Source organism: Phocoena phocoena, chromosome 12 (assembly GCF_963924675.1).
Source record: "Phocoena phocoena chromosome 12, mPhoPho1.1, whole genome shotgun sequence".
Lineage (NCBI taxonomy): Eukaryota > Metazoa > Chordata > Mammalia > Artiodactyla > Phocoenidae > Phocoena > Phocoena phocoena.
In genome coordinates, this window is record NC_089230.1 from 5,418,932 (window position 1) to 5,443,151 (window position 24,220).

The following is a 24,220-nucleotide window of genomic DNA, read 5'->3' on the forward strand; positions in this document are numbered from 1 at the left end:
ACAGTTGCAAATGAGAAAGTAATAAAATTGCTAAGTGACTGTACTTTGGAGTGCAAGGGAAACAAAACAGTGAAAGATTATTCCATTTCTTTTTTAAAAGAAATTGTCTGGTAGAGAAATCTTACATATAATCACAGGTTTCCTTTGGCAATGTGAAACATGTCCCTGAATCCAGCTTGCTGGGCTGCCCAATAAAAATGCTATTAACCCAAAACCATCAAGATGTCAGCATGTTTGTTGAAGTGTTGACCCAGTGCTCTGCCATACTGATATTTTGCTTTCAGGCCAAAACAGCGATCTAAGTTTCATCCTGAGGACACAACAGACTTACATGTACTGAACTTGTATGGACAGCTTTGACCTCAAACAGTACCACTTATACCAATACTAAAACTCAGGTAACAGAGGACTATTCACAATGACAGACGTTTTCACATTTTGAGGGACACAAGATTACTAATAATAGTACACTTTGAAATGCAAACTTGTGTAAGAAGAAACAACCAAACTCCAAACAATGTATTAGGATTTTGGAGAAATTGATAGAAAACAGGAGAAACAAAGAGATAAAGCACAGCAAATAAACGTTGTATTGAAATGTCAACATGAGAAAGTAATTAACACTGCATCTTAATATATTTAGAATATGACAAAGTAAAAGTATACCTTGTTCAAACTCAATAAAAGCAGGTACACAAGAAGAAATTATACCAAGAAACCTGTGAAAGCCATGAAATAAAGAGGGGCCTGGATACAAGGAGAGCATCTGAGCGAGAACTACATAGTCGAATGAAGACCAAAGTGGAAAAGTTATAGGAAGGAAGGTTTTGCTTAAATATAGGAAAACATTTTTTCAGTTAAGCTGTTCAAAAATATTAGTTGCACTATGATGCTGTGAGACCACGTGATTCAGGGGGTTTAAGCAGAGGTCAGATGGCCACTTGTTGAAGGGTGTTCTATTTGGAGACCCACCATAGATGAAACAAGGCCCTTCTGATACAGTCAAGGAGCCTTTTGTCTGTCATCTTCATTACATTTTGCGGCCTTTATTTTCAATGCACCCCTTCTTTATATCTCCAGTTAAAACCGACGGCTCTATCGATATTCTTTCTGTACGTTTTCAGTGTTTTTCCATTTCTCATCATATTTTTTTTAGATTTTCCAATGAGAATCCTTCTGATTTTAGATTTTAATCTCCCTATCTACTAAAATTTCTTCTGTGCTTCTAATCATATTCATTGTTCTCTTTCTTTTCTTTCTCTCAGAATAACTGCATATTTAAGCTCCAGATCTAGCAAGCCATAATTTACAGGGGATGACTTTCTCCTTGATCATTATTAGTAACTCATCTTCCCCGAACTTATGAGAGTGAAGCTAGGGTTTTTTCTTCACTCCAAGATACAATTAATTCATATCTTTCAATGGACAAATCTTATAAATTCTTCTTTCTAAAGTGCATTTCTTGCAATTGTCTTGCATCGTCTCAAGTTAAGTCTTGCTGACGATGAGGACTTCTGTGCAGAAACTAACACTGTCAGCAAAATTGTCTTTCTACACAAAGAACAAACTACTGCACGTGAAGAATTGTACACGTCAGAACAAAATTTCTCACTTTTAAAAGCCGCCCATGTTATCACGTCCAAGTGGTACTTTAGGTTGGATTTATAAATTCAGCAAAGTGTATGCATGCTGTATTAACTACTATAAAAGAGCTTTAATAAATATATAATATGTGATATAAAATTTTTGATTATATATATGTTATATATCTGGTGACGTCTTTTATAAATTATATCCACATAAAAAAATTTCATCCTATTGCATAAATAATGAATCTGAGTCTAGTTTTTGTCTAAGATCAATGTCACTTGATATTTAAAAAAATAAATCATAGGAAATAACTAGTATTGAATGCTACTTTTTTTTTCATTTAGTATCAAGAATGAAAAAACAGTCTTTGGAACAAGCTGCAAGTTTAAGAGTGTTACTAGTTGAACATGGCTGGTTTAAACACTGGAAGATGAAATCAATACGTTGGAATGACTTGTCTAACATGCTGTAATAAGATACCTTATTAGGTGCAGTTGAAACACTGAGTATTCCTGAAATGGAGAAAACTATAGAAGTTATCACTTTTTGTTCCTCTTCCCATTTGAATAATGCTCTCGGTGCCTTTTTACTGACTGACAGTGTGCAAATTACTTAATCCCTCTGCCTTCATTTCCTTATCACTTAAATTAGATTAAGGATACTTTCTTCCTCCTGGGTTTGTGTAGATTAAATGAGATGATTCATTAAAAGTGTTGAACCCAGTATCTGGCATATTGCCGTAGAAACATTAGCTAACTATTAGCTATTGCTAACAGTTAAGTAATACAAAAAACTTGGGACAAATTAATAAATAATCTCACTAAAAAAATAGGAATATCTACTCTAAAAATATAATTGGCAGAACAGTTCTGTGAGACATATTAATGAAAGACATAGTTTAGACAAGCAATCAATTCTAAGAATGCATCAATTTTTAAGAGAAGAGATTTCTAAGTTTCCATGATTGATTTGACAAAGATCACAGGATCATGTCACAACATTGCATATTAATTCATGGCCTTGATAACAGAATTCTAAAAAAGTTTATATTCCTGGTGTAAAACACTTCAAACAGCATACCCTCTATAGAACATGCCATTTTTTCAATGACTCAGTGTTGAACCACTTCACCTGAACATAGCATTTATAGATTTAACTGTATCAATGGCCACTTTTTTTTTTTTTTTTTTTTTTTTTTGCGGTACGCGGGCCTCTCATTGTTGTGGCCTCTCCCGTTGCGGAGCATAGGCTCTGGACGCACAGGCTCAGCGGCCATGGCTCACGGGCCCAGCCGCTCCGCTGCATGTGGGATCTTCCCGGACCGGGGCACGAACCCGTGTCCCCTGTATCGGCAGGCGGACTCTCAACCACTGCGCCACCAGGGAAGCCCAATGGCCACTTTTTAAAACTTTTCGAACTTTAAGCACTTTTTTTAGATTTTAGTTGAACATCTTTTGAACATCTTTGAACATCTTTTGAGCCATGTTTTGGCTCAAAACATCTTTTGAGCCAAACAAATCAAGCCATTGTAGCTTCAAAAGGAATAGCTAAATGCTAATAATTTTAATTGCATAATTTCAGAGTCAATTTTATATTATACTTGCCAAGGATTTTCAACCAAGAAATATAACAGTAATTAATTTAGAATTTGTCTTCCAATTACAATCTAAGGGTGTTAAATTTTTAAATGTGTTAGATTGTATCTCACAAGTTTTTATAATGGAAATTCTTGCATTACAAAGCTATCATTTAACAGGCATGCTTGGTAGATTATGCGTTGGGCATGGAAATTTTTTATTTGAGAAAATTAGCTATATCAATACTAAAATCATTTTTATTCTAAATGATTATTACCCTGGAATGGTTTTATTTGGAATGAATTATGCTTTCTTTTTAAAATATGGGAAACTAAGAGAAATTTAATAATGCAATCAATTTTCTAGTAAAAGTAGGCAGAAAATTCTAAGAAAAAGAAACAGGTTCATAGAAGTTCTTCTCTGTAACTCATGGGTAAGGGTAGATAAACGTCACATTTTAGACTACTTCATAGATAGTATAAGAACACTCGTCCTGTGAGTTATTAACAAAATTAGGAGAACACTGTTCTCTGTAATCTACAACTGTGCTTAAATCGAAATATTGATTTGGCCAAATAAATGAAGAATAAATGGCAAGAGCAATTTTTAATCTCTATTTCTATTGTTATTTGGAAGAATTATTGGGGGGACTATGAGATTAGTTAGGATAAAGAGACTGTGAACTGCTCCACCTAAAACAAGTGGTCTTTTCTTAAAGAATTGTGTTTGAAAAACAAAAACATTCTGCAAATTAAATTTATACTTGCTCTATAACTTATTAAAATTTTTCCAAATCAATGTAATAATCACATGGAAGTCATTATTTTAGCTTTCCCCATCAAGTAATTCTGAAATAAACATCAAACATCATTAGCCAATAAAAAACAATCCAAATTTATCAAGCAAGGAAAATTTATTAAATTATGAGTTTAAAAAATTATTAGGCATCAGCTATATATACAATTTAGTAACTACAGTCCTTAACCTGTCATGTGAACACTGAATTGTTTTACTTTGTCTATAATAATAAATACAGTTAAACTGCTCTTATAATGTCTATTTTTTTCTACTTTCCTAATTTCATTATAACGCTATCATTATTTTGTTCTACTTTCCTTATAAAGAAGACTTAAAGTTCTATTATTTGTTTCGGGTTATACTTTCAAATTTATTGTTCTGAAAAGTAGCTCTTTTTGAGATTAAAAAAATTAAGCTTATTGAAGACTGAAGCCCATAACTGGTTTCACAATGTTAATTTCTCGACTATCAGCACCCTGTAGAGAGTATTGTATAGAAATTGAGCTATATCTATTTTTGCATCTATTAATGTATCCCAAAAAATTCCTTTGATTTTAAAAATGCATGTGCATGTCCATGTTCATGCAGATTCCAGTTATATAACTTAGCTATACATTTTTGACGGATGTTCCTTTTATAAAGTACCATGTATTCTAAAGTATAGTCTTTGGTATGGCCTCTTCACCCTCTATCATCTTGGTCCATTCCCAAGAAATGGGTAGATACACTGGCCAAGAAATCATAAGCAGGGAAAAAAGACATTCTAACCCTCTTAGAAAACAAAATAAACACATTTTGAATCAAACTAATTTGGTCTTGAATCTTGACTGCTTCTGAATGACCTGGGGTGAAGCACTAAAATACTTCCATTGTTTGTAAACTGGTCTTAATACTTGCTTTATATGCTGGTTGTGAAAATTAGGTTAGAGCAGGTACAGGAAAACCCCAAAGAGAGTGGATGGGGTGTGGTGTTCATTCCATTCATGATAGTTTATTTTTCATGTTCCAAGATAGCTGATGCCTCACTTTGCAAGTCGAATTAGACTCAATGTATTTAATTAAGTCACTTTTTAAAAATTTTTACATTTCTGATTCAGGATGCTAATAGTGCATCATAGTTTAATTGGAAACACATTTTCTTTCTCAAGGAGGCATAAAATATAAAATATTTTTAACACTTGATTACATCTTGGATTTAATGAAATATGGTAAAGTGCTTCCACATATTTTTTGAAATGTACTCTAGGGAGTAACTTTCTTCTAGAAAGACCTGGTCCTCAAGGTGATTATATTATGTATACTGCTTTAATCAATAACTGTGAGAAGGAATGCCACTGGATTAAAAATACGTATTTGAACTCCTTCTGGCAAAAAGAGTGAAGTTACATTAGAGGGTTAGTTAATACTCTATGTTTGATGATGCTTTTAATCAGGTGAAATTGCTGCTAGTTTTCTGTGTTCAGAGTTTTTCTCAAGCTATTATTGATCACTACTCCACAATAGAAATTGATGATATGAAAACATTTTTGCTTTATAATGTACATGAATTTGTGGGGAAGGTTAGCAACAGCTGCGTTGATCTGACAGCATATAATAATTGTTAAAGTGGATCAATGAAATGTCAATTTATTTCAGTACATTAAATAAAAGAAATCTGTTGGTCAGAACTGCCTCAGAACCCCTATTTCTGGCAAAGCAATTTACATTTTCAGAGTATCTGGCACTCAGGTTTGGAAGTAGGATCTATTGATTTCTGAGGTCTTCGCTGTGACTCATTTCTGTCATATGACCTTGGGCAAATCATTTGATCCAGTTCTTAGCTTCTTCATCTGTAAAGCAACTATAGCAATTCTAAAAACAATACTTCCCCGTCCTTTCTATTGCTGGCCTGTGGGGATTTTAGGTATGTTGATGGAATTACTCAGGAAATGAAATATACCGTCAGTGACAAGGAACATAAGGTAGGAGAGAGAACACCATTGGCTAAAGGACTAACTGGCTGCAGATGCTGTTCTTTTATCACTGGCTAATCTTTTGAAAGGCAGGTTGAACTTCTTGACTTTATTCTCCACTTATATATATGAATCATCAAATCCTTAGATAATGTGATTCAACTCTGAGATAACAATAAAACCTTTCAACTCTGTGTCTTGTCACACCCATTCCAAGTTTTGCACATCTGCAGTCTTCCCTGAGTTTTTCACGGGAGTGTAGAGCTGTGCTACCTTTGCAAAGAATTTAAGAAATAGGTTCATTTTGTGTCCTCTTGAACATATACTTCAAGGTTCCAATCATGGCCATCTGGACATCAACTTTTGGGTAACTTCATCCAAAGACACAATTCTAAAGATGTCCCCCATGATTCCTGTCCTCTTGTTATTCAATCAAACACTAGTCTAGGTACTGTACTGCTGTTAGAGACTTTGTAGATGGTCTTAAAATAGGGAGATTATCCAAGATTATCTGTGTGGGCCCTATGTAATCACATGAGCCCTTAAAAGCAGCTGAGATGTGGCAGGGGGGAGTCAGAGAGATTAGAAGTATGAAAAGGATTTGAGCTGCCATTGCTGTCTTCAAAGATGTAGGGGGCCGTGAACCAGGGAAGGTGGGCAGCCTCTAAAAGTTGAGAGCTACCCAATGTTGATAGCCAGCCTGGACATGGGGATTTCAGTCCTACACCCACCTGGAACTGATTTATGCCTGGAAGTAAGATTCTTCTCCAGAATCTCTATAATGAATGCAGGGTAGCTGACACCTTGATTTCAGCCTTATTAGATTTTTATCATATTACCTAGTCAAGCCCATTGGACTTCTGATCTACAGAACTGTGAGGCAGGCAAATGGGCGTTGTCTAAGCAGTTAAATTTGTGGTGGTTTGTTATGGTGGCAAGAGTAAATGAATACACTATCCATCCATCCATCCACCCACCGAATCCAACTACTTAGAAAATATTTATTGAGCTAAGAATGGCCAGGATCTTCTCTTGAGCTGATGATAAAGCACTGACACAGAGATTAAAAGTTCTTGTCTTCATGCAATTTATGTTCAAGTAACAATACCCAGATATTCAAAAAGACCCTAGAGCTCCTAGCTCATTGCTGTTTGACCCCATAGGCCTATTTGATTAGAACAAGACTAGACCTATCAGGCATTCCTGATGATGGAGAACGCACCAGATGAAGTATTGTCCACCATGGCCTAAGTCATATGCATTTAGATGGACTCTCAAATCTAGGTGGTTGGTAGTTTCAAGACAATCTCAGATGCTCTTTGCTTGAGTTTATAAACACAACACACATATCATAATGTAGTTCTTAGCAAAGGTTTATCAGACATTACATATAATGGAGCTCCTAGCAAAGATTCAGCAAAAATTGGTCATAGAAATTCTAAGAGACAGCTGATTGACAATATCTGGTGACTATGGTTAACAGCACTGTCTTGTGTTTTTGAAAGTTGCTAACACTATAGATCTTAAAAGTTCTCATCACAAGGAAAACAAATTTGTAACTATATGAGATGATGGATGTTAACTAAATTTAATGTGGTAATTATTTCACAATATATACATATATCAAATCAATTTTGTGTACCTTAAACTTATACAATTATATGTCAATTACATCTCAATAAAACTGAAAATCAAAACAAAACAAATCACATTAGTTGAAGTTTGTCCACAGTGGGAGTTTCTCCTTATGATCTCCCCAGGAATGGATATGTGTAGCTAGGACTAAGGAAGCTGATTCCCCTGTTCTTCTACAAGAAGATAATGTTAATGGTGGTAAATCTGAACTTTTATTACATAGCTCACTATTTCATTTGCTCAGAAAATGCATTAAGTCTAAGCAGCACTCTTCTTCCCACTGAAGAGTCTCAACAAGTCTACCATCAAATCTAGGATTTTACTTTTCTAAATTTGTGCCCTCACCTCAGGGCCAAGTTACTAAAGAGTGCAGAAGAAGGGGAGGGTGTATGGTCATAAGGAACCTCAAGTTTGCTTTTTTCTGAGGGTGGAAACCTCCTTTGCTCCTCGGATCTCCCGTGGAGGTACGCATTGATTCAGGGACATGGGGTATGGCTGCAAAGGGGTCTGATGCGTCTGGTAAGTGGAATATAGCTGCATGGCAGCACACTTTCAATCTTCTAAGGATTTTTAGGAGGTTTTGCTGTGCTGGTACGTAGTAAACACTCGATCTTTTTTTTCAGGGAATCAATGAATGATGTACTATGCTGCCCTCCCTTTGGCATCCTCCAAATAACTAGTAAAAACCACATTGTTCTCTATGGCTTTGGGGTTAGCCTAATGCACTTGTCTTTCTGGAGCTAGTGAGACCAGCCTTAAGGGGAGTGCAAGAAGGCCCAGTGTACCATGGCAAGCAACGGAGACAGCTCAGCAGGTGTGTAAGAAAGGTGGACATGTGAGCAGGTTTTAAAAGGCTTGTCATCACACTCTTCCCCCTCATTCCACTGTTGCTTAAAATCCTCACAGAAATGTTTAGACGTTTTAGTTGGTCATCACAAAAATACAAATATTGCACTGCTTCCTTCTGAATATCATCATTCTATATTCACAGATCATAAGGAACATGGAAGGGATAACACATATTCTTCTAGACAGACCTACGTCTCAGCCACCTAGTTAGATGGTTATTTATGATATTTATAACAAATCAACTTACTCACACAAGCACAGGTAATAATCAATGATTTGTGGTACAAGACCTACGAACTCCTCAAAACCCTTTATGTGTATAAATAAATATCCAACTTTCTTGGAGGTAAAAACAAAGCTTGAAATAGTGGGAAAATTACTGGGCAATAATCCTGTTATTATGGCCCAATTATTGCTTTTAAATTTTAACTATTATATCATTAATTTGCTTTTTAGTTTGTGATAAAGATAACTTCAAGGCTCAAGAGATAACTTTTAAGAAAAAAATATAGGGCTCATTTGGGGGAAGTAAAGGTAGGATTGTAATAGGTATGCAAAATCTAAAAGTCATTGAAAGGAGAGTCATTTTTTGTTCATTGCTATCTCAAAATGGATATAAATAGGCTCACAAAAAGCTCATATTAAAGTACTGTGTTTTAGGGAAAAGAAAGTAAACTAATCCTGGAAGGATCCAAAGAGAACTTACTCATAACAACACTGCCATCATTACTTTTTTCTTTATACTTGGAACATTAATTCAAGATGTGCATGAGAATATAATACAGAAAGCAGGCAAGCAAAGAAGTATCAATAATATTTGCAGTTTTTCTAAGGAAATATATCTACTGTATTTTTCAATTCCTCCTTCATTGATGGTTAAGCTTATGCTGAGCTATATACATTTCTTCCTGTCAATGTGAAAAGTATAGATTTTTGAGGAGGACAATAAAAATGGAAAGCTGACTTCATACTAAGTGGAAAATGCCTCCTACAGTTTTGTGTTTGGCTCAAGTAAACGGAAGCCAGTGTGGTGTGGGGTTGAGACGGGAACTGTGGGAACATGGGGTGTGAGGCCAGCACTTCAGCAGCGGCGGGACTGAGGGCTTTAGGAGGACCAGTTCCACAACCGGACAGATCAGGCTTTTAAAGAGAGACACGTAGTGAGAAGACAGCGAGATTTCTCTAAAGGGCGCTGTCGCTGTGCTCTGGGCCAACCCCACCCTACCGGAGGTGCCATCTGGAGAGCCCTGGGTGCTCTAAGGTGCCCATGGCACCGTCATGGGCGACACGAGAAGACCCGGGTATTCCTCACAGTTGAGAAGCTGATGGAGCCCGCGAAGCAGGACTGAAGGGCATGGGCTCCGGAATTTCCAGTACGCAGTGTGAGTGAGCGTGTTTTCCGTATGGGAGGGAGCGCTGGCGCGGGTCACCTCCCTGCTGGATGACACGTCTTCCGCGGGGCGGGGGGGCGGGACCCTGAGCACTGGAAGCGGAGGTGAATGCAGGAAATCGGGCGGCGGAGGGAGGAATCACAAGTGAACATCCAGAAGAGAGAGTCACGTCCGGGGCGGGGAGAACCAGATCAGGACCGCGCGAGTCAGCAGGAGCTTCTGCTCTCCTCGCAGCCCGCCTCCCCGACCCTGACCGCCCAGAGCAACGTACAGGGCAGGAAAAGAGAGGTGAAGCCACTCCACCCCCTTGTCCCACTGCCAGCGTCCAGCCTGAATCAGATCCGAGCTGGGAGAGGGGAGAATACTTGAGGGTAGATCAAGTTTAGAGTTTTGATCAATCTGTTTAAAGAAGGGATTCTAAGCACTGGAATTGTGTGTGTGACTCAAAGTGCCTGAGGATCCCATGGGTGAGTGGAACCATGAAGGCCCCTATTAAGTTTTATGCAGTGTCAGGGCAAGGCTCCCCCAGTGAATAAACCTCATTTTTTGGTCTCCAACCCCCTTTTAAACTTGCCTTTTAATTGTGTCATGAATAACGACTATTCAACACAACAATTATACTGGTGACATTCTTATTTTCTCTGCAACATCCACATAGAGACCTCTAAAAAGTCATTTACGGGTGCTCCTGAAAGATTTGCATATAAAGGAAAATGAGAATGAGACCTTAATTATCAGCAAATCCACAATGGGTGATATTTTAGGTGATTTTAAAAGTACAAATTATGATCCGGCTGAATATAGGAGCCTCCTTAAATTACAGCTTTAGAAATCACTATGTGCTTTCTTGGTCAGATTAAGTAAAACTTTCTGTTGCATAAACAGAAAAGAACACTTTTCCCTTGGGCTAATATCCACATTTGGGACCCACCTTGAGCCTTTAAATACATTAAAGCATATTATACAGATTTCTGGAGGCATATCTCAAAAGCCTTGGCTGAGCTGGTGGAAATCTCCTATTCAGAAACGTGCCAGTTTCCAGTGAGCAGTGACGATGCCAGTGGCCTAGGACTGGGAACCAGCTGGGATCAAATCACTTTGTCTGTGGATCCTCTGCGGAGTACCTCAGAGGGGGTGCGAGGGGTGACAAAACAGACACTGCAAACAGCTTAGCAGACAGATTAAGAAATGGCCAGTTGTCCCCACTCTCTCCCTGCATCTGACCCAGCCCACCCCGGGCTAGTTGAGGCGATAAACCCAGGAAATGAAATCTACCCAGCGTGAGAGATTTCGGAAAGACCTACAGAAGAGGACTCCATTCTACAAATCAGAAGGGAATCAGGGGAGGTTCCTGGGAGGACGTGATGTTTGGGTTTGCTTCTGGTGCTGTTTCCTGAGAGTCTTTGGACTGGTTTTAGGTTGGTCCCTCAAGGTCAAGAATCAGGGTGTAGGCCATGGGGCCCATTCCAACTAGCAGGTCAATCCTTTCTTTCCATGATGAAATTGATTTTTTTTATGATTAACTATGCAAATTCGATCCATCAAACTTGCCTCTGGTCCAGGACTATCAAGATGTGCCTGGGCGGTGAATCTGTCTGCAAATCGGAGTTCTTCTGACAGTCTGATCCCTTTAGGTGAAGTTACACATGGTGGGAGCAGTGGTAAAACCAGAATGATGTAGCAAATGCAAGTGAACCTGGGACGCCCAGGATGCAACCTGAACACTGAGATTTGGAAAGATTCATAAAAAGAAACTGCAAATATAAAAGCAATTCAGAAACTGAAAGCAGTGTCTGTCTTGGAAAGAGGCTGGGTTTTCAACAGTACATCAGGGCAGGCAATTCTTCGTAAACTTCTGGTTTACCAAGGTAAAGCCGTTTGATTAGGTAAATACTTCTGCCCTCTTCTGAAATGAATTAGGAAATCCAAAGAAGGAACTAAAACTATCTTCCAGGGGAGGGAGAGCGGAACAGTAAAAGTTTACCTCTGATGGAATATTTCTGCAAGTCGGAACTATTAGCATCTATAAAACAATGCATTGTATTTCTGACTGCTGGCACATTAAAAAAAAATGGATTCTTGAACGTTTATTTTGCATCTAATCACCTTACTAAATTATCATATTAATTCTAATAGATGCCACTTAACTTTCTTTGAAGGAACACAAAACTACATACATATAGTTTTCTCCACAACCTCGTGATGCAGGTGACAGACTTGTAACACCTGCTAATCTGTAAAGCAATTTCACTCACATTTAATCATCTATTCCCCTTACCCTCATGCTGCCCACACTCCTACAAAATGATCTCCTGCAGTTCTCTGCGGGTCAATGAGCAGTTTTTCATCTACAACTTGCTTTTCAAATGAAGGAGATTAAAGCACAGAGTAGTTACGTAACCCGTCCAAGGTCACAAACCCTGAGCCAGGATTCAAACCCAAGCAACCCTGACACAGAAACTTTGCTCTTAAACACTCTCCCATCTCTTGTTTTTCCACACATTTTCCCACCTGTCCTGGTTCACAAGCTGAACCCCTATTTATTGATCCAAACCCCATTCAGGTACAGAGTGGCCTGACCCTCTTGCCCAGCTGGTTGGGCAGGGACAGGCGCAGGCAATGCAGTCTGCCACCCTGAGTGGGTGCCTGGGGTCCTCTGGAAGGTGGGTGGCAGCATGCCCTTGGGAGTCTGGGATATCCCGGGCAGCGCCCAGAGCCGCGAAAGCATTCGCTCACCTCTCTTTGTCAGTTTGCAACATTACCAAAGGAAAAAAAAAATCTCCTGCTATCCCCTCTACTCCAAACTTACCTAGATCCCTGTCCTTTCTTAACTGAACACCCCCTTCCTGATGAAGGGAAAAGGAAGAGAATTTTTCCTTGTTATTAAAAGGGGGAGTTCTCATCAGGTTTTGTGCAGCCAGTCCTCGTTCAGTGATGGAGATGTGAGGGAATGGATGGCACGCGAAACCTCCAACTTTACTCATCAAGTATGGGGCCGCACCTCCACACGCCCTGGGAGACAGTTACATGGTCTGTCCCAAGTTGAATAGCATCCCCCCCCCCAAATTGAAGCCCTTTCTGGAGCCTCCAAATAGCCTCCTATTTGGAAATAGGGTCATTGCCGATGTAATTAGTAAAGTTAAGATGAGGTCGTGCTGGAGTAGGGCGGGCACCTAATCCAAACCTGACAAGGACAAGTATCTTAATAGAAGAGAAGAGACACAAAGACAGACACACAGGGGAAAATGTCATGTGGAGATGGAGGCAGCCAGTGAAGTGATGCATCTACAAGCCAAGGAGCGCTGGACCCACCAGAAGCTAGGAGAAAAGTGGAGAACGGATTCTTCCTTAAAGACTGGAGAGCACAGCCTTGCTGACAACTTGGTTTTGGACTTCTGGCCTTCAGAACTGTGAGACAGTAAATTTCTGTTGTTTAAGCTGCCCAGTTTGTGGTAATTTATTACAGTGGCCCTAAGAAACTAATAAACAGCCTTCAGAACTAGATTCTGATTCCCTTGGTCATCATCCTACCAGGTCATGTGTTTCTAGATATAGATAGACAACTCTGAGAATAATTTTTCCTCTGGGCAGATGCAATCATGAGGGTCTACAGAGAAGAGCAGATAGAGGCAATTTAAAGTATGCACCTGACCCCAACATAATGGTAAGATTTCACAGTAGTAAGATGGTCATTTTATGGGCTGACCACATATAAGGTGCATCAAATGAAGTCACAGAAGCCTTGGCTTTTCCCAGGACCATCTGTCCCTTGGGGCTGCTCTCTTGGATTATTGCAGAGCCATCAGTGTTTACAGGTATATGGGTCTACCATCTCCATCCCCTAAGATCTTCAAGGCTCTGAAACCTCTGCTTATAAAGAATGCTTGGAAGAAGGGACACTGAACTTGGAGAAGTGAAGATTGAAGGGGTAGGAAAGTTTTATATCATTTTTTGAGGGCCTGTTATTTGGAAAAGGGACTAGATACTATTCTGTGTGGTTTAGACTAGAGAGAGAAGCCAGATAGAAATATTTGGCATATATTTCATTCACTGTAGGAAGTGATTTTCTCTTTGGATGTAGGATGGGCTACCTCATGAAATAGTGAGGCTCTTTAGGACAAGACTGAATAAATAAGTATTGGTCATGCAGACTGGGATAGTGAATAAATTCCACACAAACACATATTAAGCACCTAATTCTTCTCAGTGTGCTACACTCCTCACAGAAGAAAGAAATCCCGACACATTTGGACTATGAAACCAATAGGCTGATATTTAGTAAATGTGGAGAGAGGTGCAGATCAAAGGGCACCTACATGGATCTGCCAGCTTGGTTAGGATCCTAGGATTCTTTTCAGACCAACTAGTTATATCTGAGTGGAAGAAGAGTTCAGAAGAGATTAGATAGATACATGATCATTCCAAATCTAACTTTCAGGAATGCTGGAGTAGTATTCTAATACTTTCCTCAATAAACTTAGGACTTTCAAAGACTTTCAAATCTAATAAGCCTAATGATTCCAAAGGAGCTTTGAAGCAAATTTCTAAATCATACTAAAAATTGTATAGAATTCCATGGGGGAATAAACCTTAATTTCAAAATTAAATTAAAAGCTCTGTGAAATAAACTTTATACAAGTCAATTATAAGACATAAGAACTACAGACATTTTTGGTGAACAATCAGCTCTTAAAAGTTCATCAGCAGTTTAAAGGGCCATGAAAATAGGTACCATAGGACTCAGAAAAATATCTAAAGAGGGTCTGAAACAGATTGACTGAGAATTCTTAGGCTCTCCTTAGAAGTTGTTTTAAAAGACTATCAGTAGAAAACAGTTGGTTCTATTTTTTAGAAACTACTTAAATTTCAGGACGAAAGACCTGGTACAAACTTTCCAAAATGTTTTGCAAATTTAATGCATTCTCATTTCCTGTGTTATGTAATGTGTCTGAATTTGAATTGGAAATTTTAAATCTCTTTTCATGGACTTCTATTAGTTTATGGCATACATCTTAGAGTATCCTAGATAAATCAAAGACTATTTGATTTCACACACTTGGGAACATGTTATTTCGTTATTACATTTACTTTGCATATTCTGTGACATAAAGTTAATGTACTCTTAGAGCTGCTGATACCTGGAGTCTCTGAACTATATCCCTTAGAGGTTGTTTTAGGACTGCTGGTGCAATCAGAAACAAAAGTACCAAAATAAGGATTGCCTCCAAAACACACGGTTGTTGGATAGCCTTAATCTGCTGGCAGAGCCCCATATTTTAGCTGTAAATGTTTTAGTGCCATTTATTGGCTCAAGCTTCTCAAATGCAATAAATACACTGCATCATTAATTTTGTGGTTTCATCTCTGAAAGCTATAAATTGAGCATTCCTATTGTCTTAATTTTCTGTAACCTTTAATAACATTTGTGAAAGAACACAGGATAGAAGAAATTGTTGTTATAGAAACTCTTCTTTCTCTTTCACCCCACAGCAGTCACTGGAAAGACAGCATGTCTTAGATATCCAAAATTCACTGTTTAGAATGAAAGAAAACAAGTTCAAGCTTAGATACTAGCTTGGATCTTCCAAAGAGGGCCCTGATCCTGGTTTGTCACACTCAGCTTCTCTTCTTAAGATAATGACCTTCCCCCAAACCGCATTCACATGTTTCAGCTTGCCAGGAAGGGATGGATTTGAAAACCAGTTATCCTTGAATGAATCCCATTGTCCTTAATTTATCTGGCCACCCACCTGGCATTTGGTAGTCAGAGGCAAGGTGAGTCCTTCGAAGCAAGGGGACTGCAGCCGCTGGGGAAACCAGGAGGTCATGCCTCACTCACAGGCTCACAGAAGTGACCAGGGGATACAATACATTAAATCACCTCTTCAAGCTGCTATATACTAGTTTATACAGTATTGCTATATTTGTATATAATATCATACAGGGATAACATTGTATGTGTATATAATGTGGTATGATAATAATGACTATCTCATTTAATATTCAGTCAAGGCCAGGCCCCACATGAAGGGGTGTACATTATCTCAAATTGTTTTGCCAACGTTATAAAAAAGACGTTACTATAAATATTTTGTGCAGATGAAGAAATTTAAGTTCCGAGAAGTCACATGATTTGCCTAAGGTCACATTCTTCTGCTCCCAAATATTACTCTTTATTCCACCGATTTGCCTGCTGTTGTTTTAACTATAGCCTAATTAAAACCTGTGAAAGTATGTTATTTATAAATAGAAATACAAAGCCACTCTTTCTCCTAGACCAGGACTGATCTTGCGGGGCTGGCAGTAAGTTTCATTACCTGTAGAAGTGTGGATGGGGACACCGGTTGGTGCTACCAGTGTCACGTGCTCCCCCCGGTCTACCTATTTCCCACTGGTCCCCTGGGAAGACTGCTGACATGGCTGTGCGTTCGCTAGCTACTCAGCCCCTCTGATCATTTCAGAGAAAGTCCAGCTGACATTAAAATAGGACAGAAATTGCAAAAAGGAGCAGGCAGTAGAATTATGCTAAAGCTTGTGCTTCGAGGGAACATTAACAGAAGGATAAGGTCATTATATTTGAAGGAATATTCTCTCTTTCATTCTTTTGGGCATTTATATTGGGTCTCACTCTCAAAACTATTTTGTTGTGGGACTGGAAAAATGTATCTTTGAATATGAATTTAACAAGACATTGATTACATGAAGGTAGGGAAAAAGGAAACAGAATATGAAATTGTTCTCAGATACATTGAAATTAAGGATGAAATATTTTTTCTAATGCTACATGCTGTCCATTTCTAATTTATTTTTAATTGTAACTAAATACATCTGTTACTAAAGACACCTGGTTAAATAAAAATGTATATATGGTTCTGTGAATATGAATAAAATATAATCATAAAGCAAGGTTTATTAAAATACTATTAAAGCTAAATTATTTTTAGACTGAAAATAGTATTGTATTTGGAAATCCTGTGATAAGCTTCTACTAGTAGAACTGGATCTGTGGTAAGAGCCACTTTGAAGAATAGTTTTAAGTTTTATAGCTAGAATGCTCCAATTTTGTAAGATGACCCTCTGGAAATACAGCAAACTGCATTCTGGCATTGTACTGACAGGTTTCTAAGATAAGTAGAAAATGAAGCTGAAGCTAATAGTTTTTCCGCTCAAATGTCAGAAAGATATTAACCAGAAAAATAGTTGAATGCAGAATTCCTGCTGCATACATTTAGAAATGTTCCAAAATAATCAGCTAGGTGTGGGACCAATTAAAGCCATGATATAAACTGTAAATAAACAGGTGATGTATTCCTAAACTCAGTCACTGCTTTTGTGAAGCATAGGAACATTTGTAAGTTAAAGAATTAAATAAGTAGTATAATGAGGAATATGTAGAAACCAATTGTTTTTGTTTAATAGTCTAGAGCTCCCAAGAGATTTATCTGTCTTAGGGGCAGCTGTGCTTATTCTTCTTTACAGGGTTCCTTGAGGATGAGGGAGATTCTAATCATCTTTTGAATATCACTGTCTTTCTTATTTTATACAAAGATACAAAATGTTGCTTAGATTTAAATTCCGGATCCCATTGTAGGACAAGGAGAGCATTAAGCGTGTGGCCTCCCCCTACTCCTACTCAAGCAAGGGAGGGGGATGCTGGCACTCATCTTCCATGAGAGGCAAGTACAGAAGCAAATGTTTATGGAGGGGAAGAGTTACAGAGAGGCAACTTTTGCAGCTAAAAAATGGAAATAGTAATAGGACATACATCATAGGTTTCTGTGAGGACTACTGAGGAAACATTTGTGAATCACACACTTCAAAAGTGTTAACTGTAACTGAGACTTCTGGGGGTGAGTGTTCCCTGATCCTTCCGTTTCTGTCTTTATCTCTAGCATTCCTGTCTTTACATCTATCTCTTATTTGATGCCGCTCTGCAGTAAAAATATGAATTATGAATCAAGAATATTTAAGCAAGTATTTTCCACAAAGTAGAAATGCTGTTACTAAAACTTTCAGTTTAGATTGTAAAAGACTGAATTACTAACACCCAGTTTTTACTTTTCTGAAAGAGTGACCATCTCATCTAAATGACCACATTAACTCTGTAGTGCTTAGATATTTTGGAATGGATATCAATTCATTCCATTATGAGCATTCTTAAGCTCCCATAACCCCAGTTGAAGTCCTTTTTATTAAAAATGTTTAATATTAAACATATAGGGAGGCCCTACTCCTGAAAGACAGCTAAAGACTCTGATGATCCCATGATTTCCTGAATAGTCTGCCTGACTAGGGAGACTTTTAATAGCAGTTTAGGAAATATATGAAAAATAATGATTCCAGAAACAGGACTTCTTTGTGATTGAAGCTGTCATATGTTCAGTTTTTAGTTTGATTTTTTCTTGTCTGTACAATAAGCAGATTGTGTTGCAAAATTTTCACGCACTGTTCCACTAAATTACTAACTTACTTACATGGCTGTCAGAAATTAACTTCAAATGTTGGCTTACACCGTGCACGTAAGAAGTATGGAACTTCAAAGTTAGCAACATAAAAGAAAATTAGATTCACATCGTTTCAAGAGGTACAGAAGGAAAATCACAGTGTCAATGAACAGATGTACATCCACTGCCTGCCAGGAGGTCACCACAACTTGCTAATACCCTTGGGTGAAGCAGATCCACTTCAGTGCATCAGTGCTTTCCAAACCTTATAGAATACTACTTTAAAAAATAAATACATCAGCACATATATATTTAATCAGCACGCACCATCAGCTAAGTAACTACGAATCATCTATTTTTCTTTTTTTTAAATAGAAATAGAACTTATATTAAAACTCTCCAAAGCGCCTGTACCAGATTTTAATAATATTGCTTTAAAAATTCCTCTTAAATCAATTATAAAAACTGACTGTAATTTTAACAGGAAATACCTGAAGGTAGAATTACCATCAAGAGAAAGGACAAACTCAAAACCTACTAACGTATTCAGAAGACCATTTAAAAAAAACTTTACAATTTAATTATGGGAAGATTATAGAACTGTTTCAGTGCTTCTGTACTGAGTAAGTAAGCTGTACATGTGAGGAGTAATAAATGAAATTGTTAATTTTACTCTTTCCCTAGGGAGTGGCAGGAGAAGAGGTAGGAGTTATGCTACTTAGATCTCCGAATGGATCTTGCTTTATATGCAATAATAAATCCTAAGCGTGTTGCTAATTAACTCTACCTCAAACCATTCCCTTTCTTAGTGCTTAAAAGACATTTTGACTTCTGGGATATTAGCTCACCATTCATATTCTTAAAGATGTTGAGGATGGGGAGGATTTGACGGTAATAGGGCACCAAAGCTTCACCCACCATCTCAGCGGACACAACCAGATGCTGTAGGACTTTGAGAGTGACGCAGATGACCTGTCGGTTTCGGAGGTTCAAGGCATCTATACAGTAGGAAAAGGAACAAGCCAAAAATAGAAAGCATTCATTTCTACAATGTTAAGGGAAGTCGTCTCGTAGACCACTTAATTAAACTGTACTCTACTGGGGATCACCCATGGGATGAGCCTGGCTTATTACAGCTTTGAATGATGCACTGTTAACGCTATAAACAGGATCGTGTTTGTGTATTGTTTGTTCTCCCGACTTGCACTGATTCCTCATCAATCCTAAGAGGCTGGTGATGGACAAGTAGCATGAAAGGTAAAAGATCAGTTCGTGTTGCTAAAGGACCCCGTGGAGGTTGACAACACATAACTTTTTATGCAACGATCCCTTTCAGTTAGCAATCCATGCTATGCTTAAAACTGTTGCCAGGAAAAAACATTTTTGGGGGAGGAAGAGACTGGTTATGCTGTGTATGAGTAGAAACTATAGACTGGTTACAAACATCGAGAACATTGTTGGTAGAAGTGACCATAAAGTGACTATAATTAGACTCTCAAGAAAGTAGGGAAGAAAAGCAAACATTTTTAACGTTCAGATCTTTAGAAGGAATTAACTGTATATAACTAAGATACCAAAGGCATGCAAAATGTTTTTAAAGAACAATTCTGAATGCACAGTAACAAGCTGTACTGCAGAGATAGAACAGGAGACAGTAAGTTACCTGGTGTCCCCCAAGTGCAGGGTCTGGAAACCTGCTCCAGTGGGGATGCAGAGGCCCAGGGACAAGGACACGGATAACTGGCTGTATAAACACAGCCAACTCCCCCACACTTTCTTGGTCCTTAACCATGGGAACCTATTATTTACTTTCTAAAATGGCCAAAATTTCTATGATTTAAATAGAAAAGCCATATGAAGCATCTATTATAGAAGGTCAAAGGTGGTGACTGATAAATTGCAATGCCCGAGACTACTTCAGGACAAAGTCAGAGGCTCTTATTTGTAATATTCGACCGTCTAAAGAAAAAATTGACTATGACTTTAAAGCATGTGCCATTTACGGAGGGACAAAAGGAACCAGTCCATCCAAAGGAATGACACCATGGTCACTGTACTTGTGAGGCAGTCCTAACATTGTTCTTGAACTCCAGCTCACATTTCCAGTAGGCTATGTCTTGCGATAACCTCAAATTCAGTTTGCTCCAAAGATAAGTTTCCCCCATAAACTTTACCTTTTACCTATTTACCCCATATTTAGTATTGATACAACCAGGTTCCCAGGTATCCAGGGTCAAAATCTGTTTCTCATCCCTTGCATTCTTCATGTTGCGAAGTCATCTTATTCTGTTTTTGAAGTAGCTCTTGAATTTGTGCCCTCCTCCCATCCTCACCTCTACCCTTCTAGTCCCCGGGCTCCACCCTCACCACCTCTCCCCTGGTCCTGGGGCTCCATCCTCACCTCCACTCCTCTGGTCCTGGAGCTCTATTCTCACCACCTCCCCCTTGGTCCTGGGTCTCCATCCTCACCACCTCTCCTCTGGTCCTGGGTCTCCAACCTCACCACCTCTCCCCTGGTGCTGGGACTCCATCCTCACCACCTCTCCTCTGGTCTTGGGGCTCCATCCTCTCCATCTATCCTCTGATTCTGGCCCTTAGAACTCCTCTACTGGAGAACTGCCATACCTTCCTAACCCACCTGCCATCTTTCTGTCTTTCTCCGCTCCCTCAACCTGTCTTTTCACACTGCTGCTGGATTTACCTTCTTAGAACGTATTTGATAATCTCTCTACCTGCTCAGAGAGTTCAGAGTCTCCCCCACACCATTTCCTACAGAATAAAGTACAAACTAGCCAGGCACAAGGGTGACACTTAAGGTAAGTTTGAACCAAACAAAATTCTCAATTGAAAATACAAGAATATAAGGTATCATTTAGTGGTTTCACAGCTATTCTCTTTGGAATCACTAGGAAGTGTTTAAAACTAAAGTGTGGTCAGCTTCATCCCCTCCAGCAAAAAAATGGGGGTTGAGGTATGAAAACACCTCAGGGCAACCCCACAACTTCTGGTCCAGTTCAGACTACATTCCTGTTTGGTTTGAAAGCAAACACATACAATGAATAGAGAAGGCTCAGCTTCAACACAAGGAACCAAGTTAAATAGAACTATGGAATTTGCATGATGGCTCATTATTACAGCATTTAGACACACTGCAGACCATACCATATATTCTGAGAAATAACTAAAAATAGAATGCTGTAATTTAGCCTAAAAGCTGTAGTAATGAGATGCTCAAGAGCAGAGCTTCAGAGAACCACAGAAAGTTGGAGAGGGAGAAGGTCAGGTAGAGTGTTTTGTAGTGGTAGTGGGGGTCCTTTCTTCTGGTCTTTGGTCTTATCCAAGCTAAAATTGTTTTGTCTTTTTAGGAAGCCAGAGGTTACTGATCCCTGCTTTACTGACGCAACTTCGTTTAACAGAAGAGAACTGGGAGCCTGCAGAAATATCATTTCTGAGTATTATGGGCAGTGGACATTCTTTCAAAACGTCTACCAATGAAGCTCAACATGTTTAGGGTTTGGTACTGCACAGATCTGTGTGACGGTTCATATACTAGTAGCTAACATGTATTGGGCACCTCTATCCGCCAGGAATTAAACTGAGTACTTTACATATATTAGTTTACTCAATCCTCATTCACCAAATATTTATTGAGAATGCATTATGCACCAGTTATTGTTTTAAGAATTGGAGATATAGAAGTGAACAAGACAGTTATGGTACTCAGCCCCCTGGGGCTTACAATATAGTATGGAAGAAGATATTAAACAAATACTACAAGTGTGTTGAGATTTCATAAGAAGGATATGGTATTTAAACAGCAAATCCAAAAGGCATCCAGCCCAGCGTACAAAGCAGGGAAGGCTCCCAGACACAGGTAAGGACCTAAGGGACGGGTAGATGTTATCAGGATGAAGGAGAGGGAACAGCATGCTAGATTGCCCCCTCTTGGATAAAGGACTTCTTTTATAAGGTCTACTCCAGCTCATAGGGATAAAATTCTACTTAGCAATGTGAGAACAAAGCCCAAGACAGCAAAGAAGCAGTCTTCCAAACGCTTTTGTCATTGTGTATGTGTTTTCCTTGGGATCATTTAGAAATGGTGGGAAGAAGGATGTGAGTATGTGTAGATGTACATAAAAGGAGAGTGAGGCACAGTACTTTTCCCCAAGCTAAAAGGTCCCTAGGTCCTGTCTTGTCTTATCAGCCAAATAGAATCAGATGTGTAAAATCCTGGGTTTCTGTCTTTTCTTACTATTCGTCCCTCTATCCCACCCCGCTCCTTAAAAAGGGCTCACAGCCACATCCAGCTAAATGCTTTATAAGCTCCTTAGCCAGGAACGATGAGACATCGAAACAGAATTACGTGAGTTTGTTGTTTTAATTTTTTATATATTAAAATAAATAAAATTGAGTGCATATAATTTCATTCCATTTTGTGGGTTTTTTTTTTTCCCAAGAAAGCCTTTCTGTTGACACTATAAAGTCACAAGTAGGAGAACCTACTGAAAGTAGTAGAAGAGAGAGCTATCTGAGCATGCGTAGAGCCCATCTGCTGACTGCAGAAAAGATAGCAGTGGCTGTAGCGCCTACTGAATGCTGGCTTGTCAAGTGCCCTTCTTTTAGAGTATATATGCCAAAGCTTGCAATAAAACAGGCTAAGGTATGCTCATCTGCTACCAATGTTAGAGAAGAGTCTTGCCATATAGAATATATTAAGGAGTAAACCTTTTTATATATATGAGTAATAATAACGTCGAACTTTTGTTGATTAGGTTTATCCCTGTACATATGGCTAAGTGACTGCCTGGGGATAAATTTATAATCTCTCTCACCATGGATAGTAATAATAGCTATTAAGAAATAATTATTTTATCTCATCGCAACACCGATTGAACTAACATGATTGTGAAAAATGTTATTGAAATGACAAAGACTGACAAGTAAAATGCTTCAACTGTTACTCTTAATGACATCTAAAATGGAACCCTGAGGCATCCTAAATGACCAGGGACTGGCTCTAAAACTTCTGCAGTAGCTGTGAAATAGAGCCATGGTATGCGCTAGAAAAGCCCCTTAAGTTCACCTTAGAGGGATTTTTTTTATATTGCCCATTTCCACTTCAGTTCCTCAGTTCTATTTTTGTTCCTCATTCTTGGGGAATTAAGATATACCATTAAGTTGGAAGTATTTTTGTTCTTACTGTCCCAGTAGAACTAAATAAAAAAGAGGTTGTTTTTTTTTTGAAACAAAGTTCTTTTCTTTTGAAAAAGTATGTTAACAGATATAAAGAGAATATGATTCTATAGCTTGAAAGAGAAGAAATGTGTTTATTCTTGTGTTGATGGGCCTGAAAGCAATTGTCAAGATTTAAGTGAGGACTCTGAACTCAAGATTTAAGGTTTTGAAAAGGGTCTAACACGAGAAATCTACTGACATTATAGATCAACCAGGGGAGCCTTTATATTCAGAAAATTAGATTTCTATTGTACTGCTTACTGCTTTCAAGTATGATCAACAAGATAGAGCTTCCAGATGTATAGAAATTGTTGAAGAATAAGGAAAAAATAATTTAAAGCCAAAGTAGTAAAACATTCATCTTAGATGGTTGTAAGTTACATGTATGATTTTCTCAAGCATAATTTCCATTATTGCTATGATTTTTTGCAAAGTGAGAACATTTTCTACTATTAGATTATGATTCACTACTGTGGAATCAGGAATAGATGGAAATATTTCTACTTCTTTTAAAATTGGATACAACAAACAAAATGTAAAAGCAAACAATAAATTCTAAGAAATATTTTTGACATATGGTATAAATGTTAATATCCTTGACATACAAATAGTACCACAAACCAATAAAAGACTGAAACTGCTAATGTAAAAAATGGGCATATAATATAAATAGACAATACACAAATTAATAAATACAAGTGAACAAGTTCTATTGTAGAGTTTTCAACTTCACTGATAATCAAATGAAA

At 38.3% G+C, this 24,220-nt stretch overlaps 1 protein-coding gene across 2 annotated transcripts in view; it reads right to left on the reverse strand.

The window, feature by feature from the left end:
- Positions 1-24,220, reverse strand: part of PACRG (parkin coregulated) — a 515,599-nt gene that overhangs the window by 195,132 nt on the left and 296,247 nt on the right. The window contains exon 4 of one of the 2 annotated variants that reach the window (XM_065888883.1): positions 19,085-19,234. In XM_065888883.1, the coding sequence (XP_065744955.1) occupies positions 19,085-19,234 (150 nt within the window). Of the gene's footprint in view, positions 1-19,080; positions 19,235-24,220 lie in introns of both variants that reach the window. The other variant, XM_065888882.1, reaches the window with a different exon arrangement.